The sequence below is a fragment of the Macrobrachium rosenbergii genome, chromosome 16 (assembly GCF_040412425.1).
Source record: "Macrobrachium rosenbergii isolate ZJJX-2024 chromosome 16, ASM4041242v1, whole genome shotgun sequence".
NCBI lineage: Eukaryota > Metazoa > Arthropoda > Malacostraca > Decapoda > Palaemonidae > Macrobrachium > Macrobrachium rosenbergii.
The window spans coordinates 5088709-5103128 of record NC_089756.1 but is presented as its reverse complement, the minus strand read 5'-3'; the positions used below and the strand labels follow the sequence as shown (position 1 = coordinate 5103128).

The 14420-nt window shown below is 44.7% G+C and overlaps 1 protein-coding gene across 6 annotated transcripts in view; it reads right to left on the bottom strand.

Annotated features, from left to right (window-relative positions):
* Window positions 1-1464: 1464 nt before the first annotated feature.
* LOC136847064 (ankyrin-3-like) overlaps window positions 1465-14420 on the bottom strand; it is a 52871-nt gene continuing 39915 nt past the window's right edge. For 2 of the 6 annotated variants that reach the window (XM_067118325.1, XM_067118327.1), the window contains 2 exons: window positions 5792-5908; window positions 4081-5032 (listed from right to left, as the gene is read on the bottom strand). In XM_067118325.1, the coding sequence (XP_066974426.1) occupies window positions 4283-5032; window positions 5792-5908 (867 nt within the window). In that variant the 3' untranslated portion in view covers window positions 4081-4282. Of the gene's footprint in view, window positions 3256-4080; window positions 5033-5788; window positions 5909-14420 lie in introns of those variants that run through there. The other 4 variants (XR_010855606.1, XM_067118330.1, XM_067118326.1 and 1 more) reach the window with 4 other exon arrangements.

Genomic DNA, 14420 nt, shown 5'->3' with positions numbered 1-14420 from the left:
ACTAAAAGATTATATAGATGTTGCCCCGTTGCTCCCTCATCTTCACCGTTGCCTGGGTTATATATGCATAGTAGCTCAAGTAATAGTGTCTCTTTGGATCCTTTGGTCTGGTCAAAATATTTAACTATTACTGCACAAGTCTTTTCTGTGCTGATATCCATAGTCCCATCTATGATGATGGAAAATTTATTGGACTTCAAAGCTGTTACAATCACTTCCCGTGATATCTTTCTAATTTCCTTAATTACGCGTGTGGCCTTCGATCTCTTTAAAGACATTTTCTGGGCTGTTGCAGAGTCTGGGATTATATCTTTGATTACCTCATTCAAATGATCACAAGAATTGAAAGCAATATTGTGTTCTGGTAAGAACATAGCCTCTTTGATTTCAGCCCTGGTAACTTGTTCATTAATGTCTTCTTGTCTGTTCTCAGGTTCATTTTCTTGCTCGGCTTCTTGTGTTGTGTTCCTTAAATGGCCCTTCGTTAACTTCTGACGTTTAATTGCAGTGACGTTAGCGTCGAACTCATTCTTGCAAATCTGACAATATGCCCCTTCTCTGTTGCCTTCTGCCATCCTCAGCCATCCCTGGAACTCTTCTTCACGTAGCCATGCATCTCTAAATTTTTTCATTGGTGGCACGTCTCTATAAATCTGTACAGTATTCACGGGACAACTTTGCACAGAGAGAGAGAGAGAGAGAGTTACACTTTCAAAGGATGCCAAAAGAATTACACTGAGCTTTAGGAGTTAATACGTGTGAGGATATATAGAAGGATATATACTCAAATCCTATGCTCGTTGCAACAGGGGTGCTGGACGAGAAACTGTAAGAGCCTTCAAAGACGAGGTGCAAGTTTTAAAGACCATAAAGACTATGCGCCCTCAACAATGATGAACTTAAAAAAAATTGATGGATTCAAAAGATATGCAAATGACCAGAATCATTGCGAACATGCATCTGTTCAATTACAATTTATACGTTGACAACTTGACATAGTATCTACATTCAACACAAATAATTTTATTCATATGTAGGTCAAAGTGTACTTTAACTTACGTTTTGACAGCGGGGAGCATAAAAGTAGTGTGATCCTTCGCTACCCTTTCTAGATAAGTCATAAGTATATCTTAGTTTAACCAGACCACTGAGCTGATTAACAGCTCTCCTAGGGCTGGCCCGAAGGATTTGATTTATTTTACGTGGCTGAGAACCAATTGGTTACCTAGCAACGGGACCTACAGCTTATTGTGGAATCCGAACCACATTATGACGAGAAATGAATTTCTTTCACCAGAGATAAATTCCTCTAATTCTTCACTGGCCGGTCGGATAGTCGAACGCTGGGCCAACAGCGTGCTAGCCGAGAGCTCTACTCATCCTGCCAATGAAGAGCTAGATAAGTCATAAAATATGATTAAATTTTGGGGGTAAGTGCAGGAATGCATGTAGTAAAACAAGGTATTGTAATTAGTTTCACGTATATTTTTAGCAGGTAAGCTTACAACAATACTGTAATTTGATAATGTAAGAAAACTTCAGTAAGTGAAAGTGGCGAATTTTTTCTGCATAGACGAAGACGACGCATCTTCGTCTGCACTGAAGTGCGGTACCAACCTACGTAGAGTTTTTATTCTGCATGAACCCCGAAAATTCTGCATTTCGGCAAGTCTTCTTATGCATCGCACTGTTCGCACATGGCAGGAAAGAATAATAGCGATGTGCCACATATAACTGCGATGTTGCCACGATGCATAATGAAGCTAGTGACCTTACAATACGTAAAATGGTTAAAGCATTGGTGCAGGATAAATGATAAAGTAAACATACACATTGATGCAAGATAAATGGTAAAGTACACATAATTCTCCTGTAAGGCAATAAACATGGGTGCACGTAAGCTGTACATAGTATATGCACTATGCAACAGTAATGATCTTTGATATCTATATAATAAATACACACACATCTACAGTACGGATCAAGGCATAATATGATCCATTACCTGGGTGTGACTGTTTTGGGCACCAACAATCGTCCAACGACAGGAACCTGATGCTGAATAATCTTCCAAGGAAGCAAAGAGACTGCTTCTCACTTGAGGACCCCTATCTGAAAATACAAAAATGTATATCAACAGAGAGAAAGAGAGAGCGCGCAACCTTTGTTAAGAGCTCAACATCTATTTTCTCAAGTAATTAGCTAGAAAAATGAAAGCCAAAATAGGGAGTAAAAGGCAAGGGTGCTACTATAGTATTATATCTACCATCCATTTTCTACATTTGACCTCTCAGGGGCTAGTACTAAACACGGCGAAACAGTGTAGGTGAGTCACTGTTTCTCCATGTTTAGTACTAGCAGGGATCAAATAGTTTTGTATATAGTTTGAGGCAGTAATTGCCATAGGCCTTAATTAGGTTGTTTGGTAGATAGAATCCTAATTTCTGGTAGGTCGCGAATAGCTCGGTAGATATCATACTATAGCAGCATCAGGGCAAGATTTAAAACAAAAGCATAGCTATCAAGTACAGTAGTTTGGCCAGACCACAAAGCTTAGAACATTTAACTACATACTGTATTTATGAATTGGGTCTTCCCAGAAGAAAGTAGGCTTTTGCGGTTGAAACACCCATCTCATAACCAAAAAGTCCTCCCTGTCTATCAGTGATGTTAAATGTATCTCCCGGCAAGTGAAAAGGAATGTATATACCAACATGAAAAACAATACTTAAAGAAATGAATCAAGTTTTGTAAGAAAACATCATCCAGTTTCCTGAGGAAACTCGGCCATATACAGTCATATACAATGGTATTCACAATTAAGGAAGGTCAGTGAATAAAAAAAAAAAATACAAAGCACAGTCTGCGGAGCACAATGAAATATCAGATTCACAAATTGGAAACTCTGCTAGCATACACAACATCCACGGGCTAGTATATCAAAACGCGAATGATATGGCTATATAGAACTTCATCGCTAAATCTTCAGAATAAAGCTATCGAATAATCAGGGGAAACGTTACTTTTCTTAACTGAAGGAAATAAATTAAGGCATTAAACATAAAATATATATACAACAGTCACCAGAAAAAAAGGATAGTTTACTACAGGTAATTAGATATAAAGAAGTGTTGTTTTCAGAAAAATATAAGTAATTACTTACAATTAGCAACTTTAAGTGACTGGTTGGCAATCCAGAAGAGACCGGCTGGCAGCAGAAAATTACCTGGTAAGGCGCAAAAATCGCACAACCACCTACGAAAGGTGGAAATGAAATAAAATGCTGTCATGAACACAGTTATAAGAATGAGTGTAACATGAGTCGGAAAAAATTAATTATGAGTATTGGTAATCTTGTAGTTAAGTATGCAAATGAAGAATTCCGCTCATTTGTGAAGAATTCTGCAGATACACTACTGACCTTCAGTGTGATAAGACTATAAACTGCACCTTCTGGGTAGATTAAAAGACTGCAAAGAATGTGCAAAAACCCCTGGTAAGTGATTAAAACACAGGGGCAAAAGTTGGGCCAGCCCTCCCATACTTGTGGGAGGGTTGTTCTCACGTGCCAAAATGTGTCAGTCGCTGACCAAAGGGAAGCTGCTGCAACGAACCTTGAGTATCATCTCCAGTAAGTAGTCTAACCAGACCAGAGTTAATTAATTAAGCTCTCACGGGGCTGGCCTGAAGGATTTGACTTTATTAATAACAAAGTTTATATTTATATTTTAAATCAGTTCCTTAAAAATTTTATAATTGGATTAACTGAAAATGATGGGGATTCTGACAAAATTTCTCGATTTCCAAAACCTGACATTCATTGTTTAATATATTTCTGACAGTTGCACAAAAAATATTGCTGTTCATGTTGCTCTACATTCTGTATACATAGGAACTGGGTCCTATGAGCTATTCATCAAATATCCATGGTTCAGACAAGTGACCCATTCCATGAGTCAAAATTACTTGAGTGTTGAATCTACTGTGTCGCTTTAAGAAACTGGAGACTTTGGTGGGATGTCTTAATCTCAACTGGGTTCAAATAACATGAGAGTCAGAAAGGAAAAAAATACACTACCATTGCCTTCTGGGTGTTCATAGTTTAATTTTTTCTTTGTGTGCGTAGTACAACTACTGCAGATTTTTCTTTTTCATAAAAGCATCCATAAATGTTGCAATCTTTGAAAAGTTTTGGAGGGGATAATGTTATATCCACTACAAAATCTTGAATAAAATATCAAGCGCAGTATCAAACATCATTCAAAATATTTAAGATATCCTTTTACTTTATCATCATTTTGGTTAAAATACTTACTTGACTTTTCAGATCACTCATTTCTTCAAGATACTTGTTATTAATTGCAACCAGACTTGAAACTTGTTCACTGAGATTTTTTACATCTTTCTGGAGTAAATCAATTTGTGAGACAGGTTTTGAGTCTTCTTTATTATCAAACATGAGTAACTTTCTCATGAAAACTACATAAGGACTTTTCTTCGCCTCAATTTCCGTTACTTTAACCTTTGTCTTAACTCTTCGGAAATATGGAAAGCATATGTCATACTTGAAAAAAAGCTGAACTCGACTTGCAGCTCTGTGAAAGCAAGCTTTTTCTCTGAATATATCAAACTGATTTGAGGGCTGGGTGATGATGAAATTAGCAATGAAACCTCCAAGAAAAGTAACAAATACTAGGAACAAACATTTGAGAAGTATTGGGTACTGGAGAGGATGTTTTTCAGTAAATATGAAAGTGTTGTCATAGGCTAAATCTTGAAGCATCCACAATGTGGTTTTTATCATGGCTTCAGTGATACTCGAGAATGCTGGTTGGTTACTTAGAAGAAGATGAAAAATGAAAGCAAACACAAACATAATGATAAATATGTATATCAACACCATGAAGAAACTCTTGATGAACCTTCTTGTCACCGGCATGAAAATAGAGAACTTGGGTATTTGGTTCAGTGTATTGAGAGAGTGCAGCCAAGTCAGCAGAAGTCCTATGATGCCAAACTGCCACCTCCATACCTGGAAGAAATATGTCTCTCAAGTGAAGAACCAGGCTTCGTTTAGTGAATGAAAGTTGACTAAAAAGAATGATCATACCTGTTAGGTAGTTCTGCAAGAAAAGTTTCAGGAATGCTTACCAATGCTTCATGTACAGTTTCAAAAACAATTTTTGATGTTTCACAAGTAAAAACCTATGCATAGATGAGAGATGATTAATTCTTCAAAACTTCAAAAAAGCTTTATGTCTTCTCCCAGGTGAGTAGCCCCTGGTCCATTGGTATTTGATGTATAACACACATGAATGCAGAGCACCACTTACAACATCAAATATCCAGAGGATTACTGAGTACAACTAAAGTAATTTCAGAATTAGATAAAAATTAAAGTAAATGCAGTTTCTATACAATTCAACCTTAAAAACACCTTTACGGACACAAGCAACTATTTCTGAAAGATAACCGTTGAGACAAATTATCAGCACAAAAATAGGTTAAAGTTAATATACGTACAGCAAGTTTCCAAGATTTATTTTGCTATCACTTATGCCAGAACATATTAGTTGGAGCTCATATAAGAAGCAGACCACAATTGCAACTAAAGCAACAATGGCCATATTTTCCCAACAGTTTAATCAAGAGAGCCTAACTCTAACAACTAATTTCAGCAAAAATGATCAAGTACCAACTTCGCACAATCTATTTCTTGTTTCTAGGTTTCTACTCAAATACGCTAACAAGTCTTCATTCATATTTGATACATAATTGATAAAGTACTTACTTGCAAAACCATATGTTTGTTTCCACAAGCCTCAAACTCTATCAGAATAAACATGGCGAAAATCATCCTTACGATGCGTATTTTGTGTTCAATGTAAGCGAAGTATGAAGTTTTCAGCTGTGAATAAAAATACAAGGAAACAAAATTTAATATTTGTGACCTTGACTACTTCTAATAAAAAAATACTGTAACACCACTTTTATTCTTTGTGAATTATAAAACGCTGCCTCACTATAACTGTTACTAGGGTACTTCAAGGGGAAGCCCACAGAGAATATTTAAAAAAAAATAAAGGCTTCATTGTTCTACCAGTCAGTATCGGTTCCCATTCCCGAGAAATAAAATACTTGGTTGAATACTGTTATTGTTAATCATCAACATAAAGTGGTTTAACAAGACCAACAAGTCACACTTCCAGAATCTCATCAGGATTGCCATAAGGATTTGCTCTTTAGTGAGAGGTGGAAACTGAAACAGGTTAAAGTTAAAGAATTTGGACAACTTGATGGGAAAAGATCAATGGGAAGGATCATTCATAAATAAAATATAGATAGAAAGTAATGCAGCTGGGAGGTGAAAAGTTACTGCAAAGATCCTTACATACCACCTGCAGTGGTTCATGTGAGAGATGAAGATGACTGTTCCACAGGGGCGTCATTTCAGATTTTTGTTGTGGGGGGGGAGATGGTTGGGCGAGCGAAGCGAGCCTGACCAGCTGGTTTTTTTTTTTTTTTTGAGCTATTTTATGTGCTTTTTGAAGCCACAAGAGCAAGGTATTTCAGTAAAATAGGAAGACAAACATTGTGTGTGATAGAGAAATATAGATAGATAGATAGATAGATAGATAGATAGACAGACAGACAGACAGACAGACAGATAGATAGATAGATAGATACATAGACAGATAGACAGATAGATAGACAAACTTAATGTGGTGCCACATTTGAATTTCGGTAGGAATAATGGAAAATAGGAATAATGGAAAACCCGCTGCTGTTACTTCTTGGGGCTTGGGGGTGTGAGGGGGGCAAGTTGAGGCGGGGGGGGGGGCAACTTGAGTCTTTGGGGGGGCAGTTGCCCCGCTCATCCCTCCCCAAAATGACGCCTCTGCTGTTCCATAGCCTTCACAGCTAGTAGAACATGAACCCTGGCAATGATCAGGCCCAATGCATAAACATCGAAGACTTACGGATAACACTTTGTAAATAAAGGAAAGGCCGGAGAGCTCAAGAGTGGAAATAACACAAATGCACCACGCCTGTCTACAGTACATCTTGTATCTTATCCCATTACCTCTGTTTTTTGTTTTATTTGAATTTCTGTATTTACTCAAGTAATTTTGCCAATGCCATTAGCATTTTTTAGTGAAATGTTAACAGTTTTTCTATCTCACTCTCTTTCTATCTTGAAAAAATCATTAAAGCCTTTTCTGCCAAAGCTTTAGACCTGTTGGATGAATATCACAGAAGTGTTTGCATTCTTTTACCTTAAATATTAGGCTACTGCATAACAGCTATACAGTACAGTGTATGTAGAGAATTTCTGGACAATAACACAGTTTACTGGCTCTTGGCCGCTGATTGCATTGCACACGTATTCATTAGAGACATCCTATAACTTGACACCAGACCTAAAAATATTGGCAAGTTCATCATGATTGCGTGCCAAGAAATGACGACGTGGAAGTAACGTGATGGTTCTGAGTTGGAAAATGCTAGTATTATTTCATTTGTTGCATGTCCTTTATTCTTGAAAAGTGCACTGTGCGTTGCACCTTTAGTTGTCTAGAGTTTTGTAAATATGAAATTTCTGAAAAGAACGCTCTTGGCCATGCCACATCGTCCCCCTTTTTACTCTTCCTCTAGCGCACCCTTTCCCAACCCTGGGGTCGCCAAGCATTTTTTCTGGGGTCGCCAAGCACTCACAAGTCTCACAGCATCAAAAAATATGAATTCCCCATTATGAGATGTTTTCAGCATATTCTATATTTCTATGTTTCCATAATTATAGCGTATATTACCGCTGATTATGCATCAAAAATTGTTCTTGGGTGTTATAATTCTAATGCAAATGTCCTAACCACCAATACTGTCTCAAGACATTTATAATCAACTTTGCTGGCATCATAAATCTACTCATGTACATACTGTATTTCTATATAGAAAATTTTAATAATGTATGTTTAATGCTGGTGTCCCTGAGTGTCGTACTGGTTTGGTAGGTGAACAGAATCTTGTGTCCTCCGAACGTGAATCTGTAAAGTCCCCGCTCAACGGGTTCTCTGATAAATATCCCGTTTTCTACGGTGCCTTCACAGCTGACCCAAGGTCGCACGTACACAACCTTATTATCATTATTGTGATTTGTATATTTATTACCTGTTCATTTGCCCTTGTACATAGTATATGTGTCAGAGTATTTTTTTATGTCTAACCAGCTATTGTTAATCATCATGTTTTCTATATGTACCTGTCTCGTTTTGTGTAGAGAAATAGTTTGACCTCAGGTCACTTGTAAATTTTGTACTGGCATCTGCGTATATGCCGACATCCGCACGCCGCTTTACAAGCGGGTCGCTTCATCAATAAGCCAGCAGTACTTGTCTTCCTGCTCTTTCTTTAGCAACTCTCACAGTGGTAACCCCCGGAGTGGTTCCCAGAACCATTAACGGACCCAAACGGCGAGTTAGTCTTGGTCCAATGAACCAACCCACACCCCTAATGGACTAACTACTGCGCTCTAACAAATCGTTCGGGCGTTACCGACCCTCGTCAGCAAATCACCGGCGTCATTAGCGGACCCACGTGGCATGCTCCCAAGAGTGTATTGACACAAGTGTTCCCTCACACTCCAAGTGAGAGTGCAGAATGAGCATGGATGCAGACATTCCCTCCCACAAACAAATTACCGCGAACTTCTCGGAGGCAGATGTCTCCCTCGCACAACCCCCTCTCGAGCCCTCTTCCACGCCGAAACCCATGAGCTCCTCCACGCCGGTACCCGCTCCCTGCGCAATGCCCCTCCTGATGGACCAACCAAGGGTGGCCCTCAGCATAAAACTGCTGCCGTTCACCCATCAGAATCCGGCGTCTTGGCTCTACAGGGTTGAGGGGCAATTCAGGGTGGCAGGCCTGACCAACGAGGTGTTGAAGGCGGATATTGCTATCAACGCCCTACCGGAGGAGATATAAAGGAAGGTCACCCCGTGGGTGATGTCAACCACGAGCCCTGCTCCCTGCCGGTCTCCGAGAGAGCCGCCCGCGGCCTCGACCTCGCCATCAACCCCCAGCAGGACACGAACCTCTTGGAGACATGGCATGCCTCCAGGACCTCCTCTTCCTCCCTGAGATGACAGCAGCAGCAGGCACGAAGAGATTAGCCTGCCGAGGGAGATCCTCCTGCGGCAGCTGCTCCCAGAGGTCCATGGACAGATCACGGAGCCCTACACCCTGCCGGTCGAGGACCTGATAAGGATGGCGCAGCAGTCGATGGACTCCACGAGGGCGGCCAAGCGGGCACCCACGCCCGCACACCCCATCAACTACCTCCAGCCGGAGGACCCCAAGACAGAATGCATCAACGTCGTCGCCAGGAGGCGGCCACCCCACCACCAGAAGAAGGAAAGGCCGGGGCTTTGCTACTACCCCCAGAGGTTTGGTAAAGAGGCCCGGAATTGTGAAGCCCCCTGCCTTTTCGCCCATCCAAAAAACGGGGGAGGCAGCGGCCACCCTCACAGGCCACCATGGCAGCAGCATCCAAACCACCTAAGAGCCCCGCACCAGTAGGCTTCTACATCCGTGACACTATCTCTGGCAGGATGATGCTGATCGACACTGGGGCAATGTGGTCAGTGTTCCCGTCTGGAACCAGAGAGGACCGCAAGTACCTGCCAGACCTGGCTGCATCCCTGACGGCCGCCGACAGGTCCCCCATCCTCTCCTACAGCACCAGGCTCCTGACGGTCTCCATCCTGGACCAGAGATACAAGTGGAACTTCATCGTCGCGAATGTTAGGACCCCGCTCCTGGGTGCGGACTTCCTCACCCACTTTGGACTGGTAGTCGATGTCGGCTGCAAGCGCCTGCTGGACACCGAGTCCTGTCAGTCCGTGCCCCTGTCACTGGGCCCCAGGGTGCCCACAGTCTGTTCAGTCACTCCCCACCAATACGCCTCCCTCCTGAAGGAATTCCTGGAGGTATTCAGACCCGAGCTTTGCCAGGTGCCCGGGGCCCCCAGCAAACACGGGATATATCATCACATCAAGACAAGGGGGAACCTGACGCATGCAAAGCTCAGGAGGCTTCCCCCACAGCGCCTTCAGGAGGCCAACAAGGCCTTCGCCAAGCTGGAGCGTATGGGAATATGCAGGAAGGCCTCCAGCCCATGGGCCTCCCCCCTTCACAAGGTGCAGAAAATGGACAGCTCATGGAGACCCTGCGGCAACTACAGGCAGCTCAACCTTGCTACAGAGCCCGACCACTACCCTCTACCAAACATGCAAGACCTGACGGGCTCCTTCCATGGGGTCAAAATATTCTCAAAACTAGATCTCTTAAAATCATATTTCCAGGTACCAGTAGCTCCAGAAGACATCCCCAAAACAGCCATCATCACGTCCTTTGGGTCCTACGTCTTCACCTTCTCCACCTTCGGCCTGAGGAACGCAGGGGCGACCTTTCAGAGACTGATGGACAGCATCCTGGGGGACCTGAACTCCTGCGTCTGCTACGTCGATGATATCCTAATTTTTTCCAGGTCCCACAAGGAACACCTTCAGCACATCCAGAAGGTCCTGCAGCACCTGCAGGAGAGTGGCCTCATCGTTAGGTTTGACAAGTGCACCTTCGGCGTCGATAGGGTGGAATTCCTGGGCCACGAGATATCCCTAAGAGGTGTCCGCCCAGTTGCATCGAAAGTCGAGGCCATCGTCAGGTTCCCCACCCCTACCTCCATCAAAGCCGTACAAGAACTCCTCAGGATGGTCAACTACTAAAGGAGGTTCAATCCGTGGGGTCACGCACACCATGGCCCCCCTGACGGAGATCCTCAAGGGCCATCCGAACACCTTAGTGTGGGGCCCCGACCAGCAGCAGGACTTCTCCCTGACGAAGGCCGCCCTCACCAAGGCAACAGCTTTGGCCCACCAGGACCCCAGCGGCCCCTTCCAGCTCACAACAGACGCCAGCAGCGTTGCCTGCAGGGCCATCCTGGAACAGGTCGTCAACGGAGTCCCTCAGCCCATCGCCTTCTTCAGCAGGAAGCTCAGCTCCACCGAGTCCCACCACAGCACCTTCGACAGGGAACTCTTTGCGGTGTACCAGGTGGTATGCCACTTCAAGTTCCTCCTGGAGGGTACGCCCTTCACAGTTTGGACAGACCACCAGCCGCTAGTCCACACCTTCACAAAGCTGGGGGATTCATGGTCCTCCAGGCAGCAGCAGCACCTCACAGCCATCGCGAAGTTCACCTGCACCATCAAGTACCTCCCCGGCAAGAAGAACCCAGTAGCTGACGCCCTCTCAAGGATCGAAATCGACGCAGTGCAGCTTGGGATCGACTACAAGGACCTCGCCTGGGAACAGGCCGCTGACCCAGAGATTCCAGCTTACTGCACCGTCATCACGTCGCTGAAGTGGAAGGATGTGCCCCTCGCCCCTGGGGGGCCAACACTGGCCACCGCCGCCCACTGCTGCCCACCTCCCGTCATCAGCTGGTCTTCGACATCATCCAAGGACTGTCCCACCCCTCCGGCAGGACGATGGCCAGGCTACTGGCGGAGAAGTTCGTCTGACACGGCATACAGAGGGATGCAATGGCCTGGGCAAGGCAGTACATACAGTGCCAGGCCAGCAAAGTAGGGCGGCACACCAAATCAGGGGTGGGCGACTTTTCCCAGCCGGGGAGATGTTTCGGGCACATCCACGTCAATGTAGTGGGTCCTCTTCCCCCATCAGGAGGAGCCAGATACCTTCTGACAGTCATCGACCACTCTACCAGGTGGCCCGAAGCGACACCCATGGAAGAAGCCACCTCCAGTGCGTTCACTGAGGCCCTCCTCTCCAGTTGGATCAACCAGTTCGGTGTCCCGGACCATATAACTATGGACAGGAGCCCAGCCTTCCTGTCCGAGCTGTGGACTGCCCTGGCACGCCTGCTGGTGACCACTCACCACAGCACCACTGCCTACAACCCTGCAGCCAATGGAATGGTGGAGAGGTTCCACAGGTCCCTGAAGGCGTCCCTCATTGCTCGTTGCACTGCCGACAACTGGAAGTACCAGCTGCCCTGGGTCCTCCTTGGGCTGAGGACCGCCCCCAGAGCCAACAGCGACCCGTCCGCAGCAGAAAAGGTTTTCGGGGAGCCCCTTGTAGTCACGGGGGAACTTATCACAGAGGACCGGGACAGTTTAACAATGCAGAAGCACCGCAACAGGGTTGGGAAGTTCGGCCCCTGCCGGCGGACATATAGCGACAGGACGTCCCCCTTCATGCCTCCCGGCCTATCCTCCGCCACCCACGTCTTCGTCAGGAACATTGCCGTAAGCCCACCCTAAACCAGGCCCTACAGGGGGCCTTTCCTCGTACTGGAGAGAAGCAAGAAGGCATTCCGGGTGGCCGTCCAACACGGGAAAGACGACTGGTTGACAGTAGACAGCCTCAAGCCCGCATTCCTGGAGGAAGACTTCGGGGGCACTTCCCAAAGCGCCCCGCAGGAGGTGGTGCCCCCTCAGCCCACCCCGCCCGCAAGAAAATCTCGTGGGCACCCCCGGAATGCCCCAGGTCCGGGCAGGAGAGCAACCCAACCCTCCCATCCACAGGGCACCAGAGAAGTTGAACACACACCCCAGCTGGCATCGAGAAGGCGCAGCCCCCTCCGCCGCCCCAGCAGATACCTGCTTTGATCAGACATTACCTACGTCTTGGGGGGAGAATTGTAAAGTTCCCGCTCAAAGGTTTCTCTGTGATAAATATCCCGTTTTCTACGGTGCCTTCACAGCTGACCCAAGGTCGCACGTACACAACCTTCTTATCATTATTGTGATTTGTTTATTTATTACCTGTTCATTTGCCCTTGTACATAGTATATGTGTCAGGGTATTTTTTGTGTCCAACCAGCTATTGTTAACCATCATGTTTTCTATATGTACCTGTCCTGTTTTGTGTAGAGAAATAGTTTGACCTCAGGTCACTTGTAAATTTTGTACTGGCATCTGCGTATATGCCGACGTCAGCACGCCGCTTTATAAGCAGGTCACTTCATCAATAAACCAGCAGTACTTGTCTTCCTGATCTTTCTTTAGCACCTCTCACAAATCCTCCACGTCCAGTCTGAGCCAGGCAGCCACACATAGTCGACTTGTCACTTGAGCTGCATGGGCGTAACGACTAACAAGAAGCAATCTCTAGAAACTTTCTCACTTCTGTTGGTAAGCTGATGTATTTTTACCCATATACTGAACTGGAATGCGCGGTATAGGTTTCACAGTCTTGCTGATTTTAAAATTCCAAAATATGTAAAAGTGGAGTACAGGCAACAGAAATTGAACACTTCACTTCCCAACGAAATATTGCACCATAGCTTGTCAATGAATGGTGTCATTAGATCACAATAATACTGAGGCTTCTAAAACCAAAAGATTACGCCACCATATTCTCTCCTTGTCCGTCCTCCGTCCTCCCTTTTCTTATATCTCCCCTCTACTCCTTACTCCTCCTCCTTCTTTTCCTTGGTCCCTTTTCACCTGTTCCCTTCCTTGCTGTCGTCCTCTTTACTCCTCCCCTTCCTTTTCCTTTATCCCGGCTCCCTTTCCATCTTTCTATGCCCCCTCCTTTTTCTCCTCTATAGCCCTAACTCTTCTTCTTCCCCTGCTTTTTGCCCTTGTTCCTTTTCTCCCTCTTTGCTCTTCCTCCTCCTCTTTCTTTGTTCACTTCTCCTTTCCTCTTTTTGCTCCTTCCCTTCCTCTCCTTGCATCCCTCCTCCCCTTCCTCTCCTTGCATCCCTCCCCTCCTCTTTCCTTACCCAACTTCCCTCCTCTTTCCTTTGCCCTTTTCTTCTCTCACCTCCTGGTGGATGGTACCCAATTACATCTTTTGTTTGATTTATTATTAAGCCAGTATAATTTTCTTTTCAGATTCTTCAGTGATGTCCAGAGAGCAGGTGTACAAAGAAGAATTTCTTGACATCAGGTTTATGATTCTCATCAGTCATGGCATCGAAAAACCTCAGTGTGTTATATGTGGTGAAGTGCTCAGCCATGAGTCGCTTAAAGAAAACAAGCTCAAACGGCATCTACAGGGACAACACCCAACCCTGGGAGGGAAGGACCGCCAGTACTTCAAGAGGAAAGAACAACTGAAGTGTCAGTGGTTAGACCCCTTGAACACAGGAGTGTATTCTGTTCGACAAGTAACAATTGCATCTTATCTGGTTGCAAAAAGAATTGCTACGTGCAAACAGTCACAAACAAGTTGGTGAAGCCAGCAGTCATAGATATGGTACGTACTGTTATCGGAGATGATGCTGTGAAAAAAATTGTAACTTTCAGCAACAATCACTAGGCGTGTTCTGAACTGCTGTGAAGGAGAAACCAGTCTTTGGAAGGGAGGCTGAGGCTGAGGCTGAGAAAGTG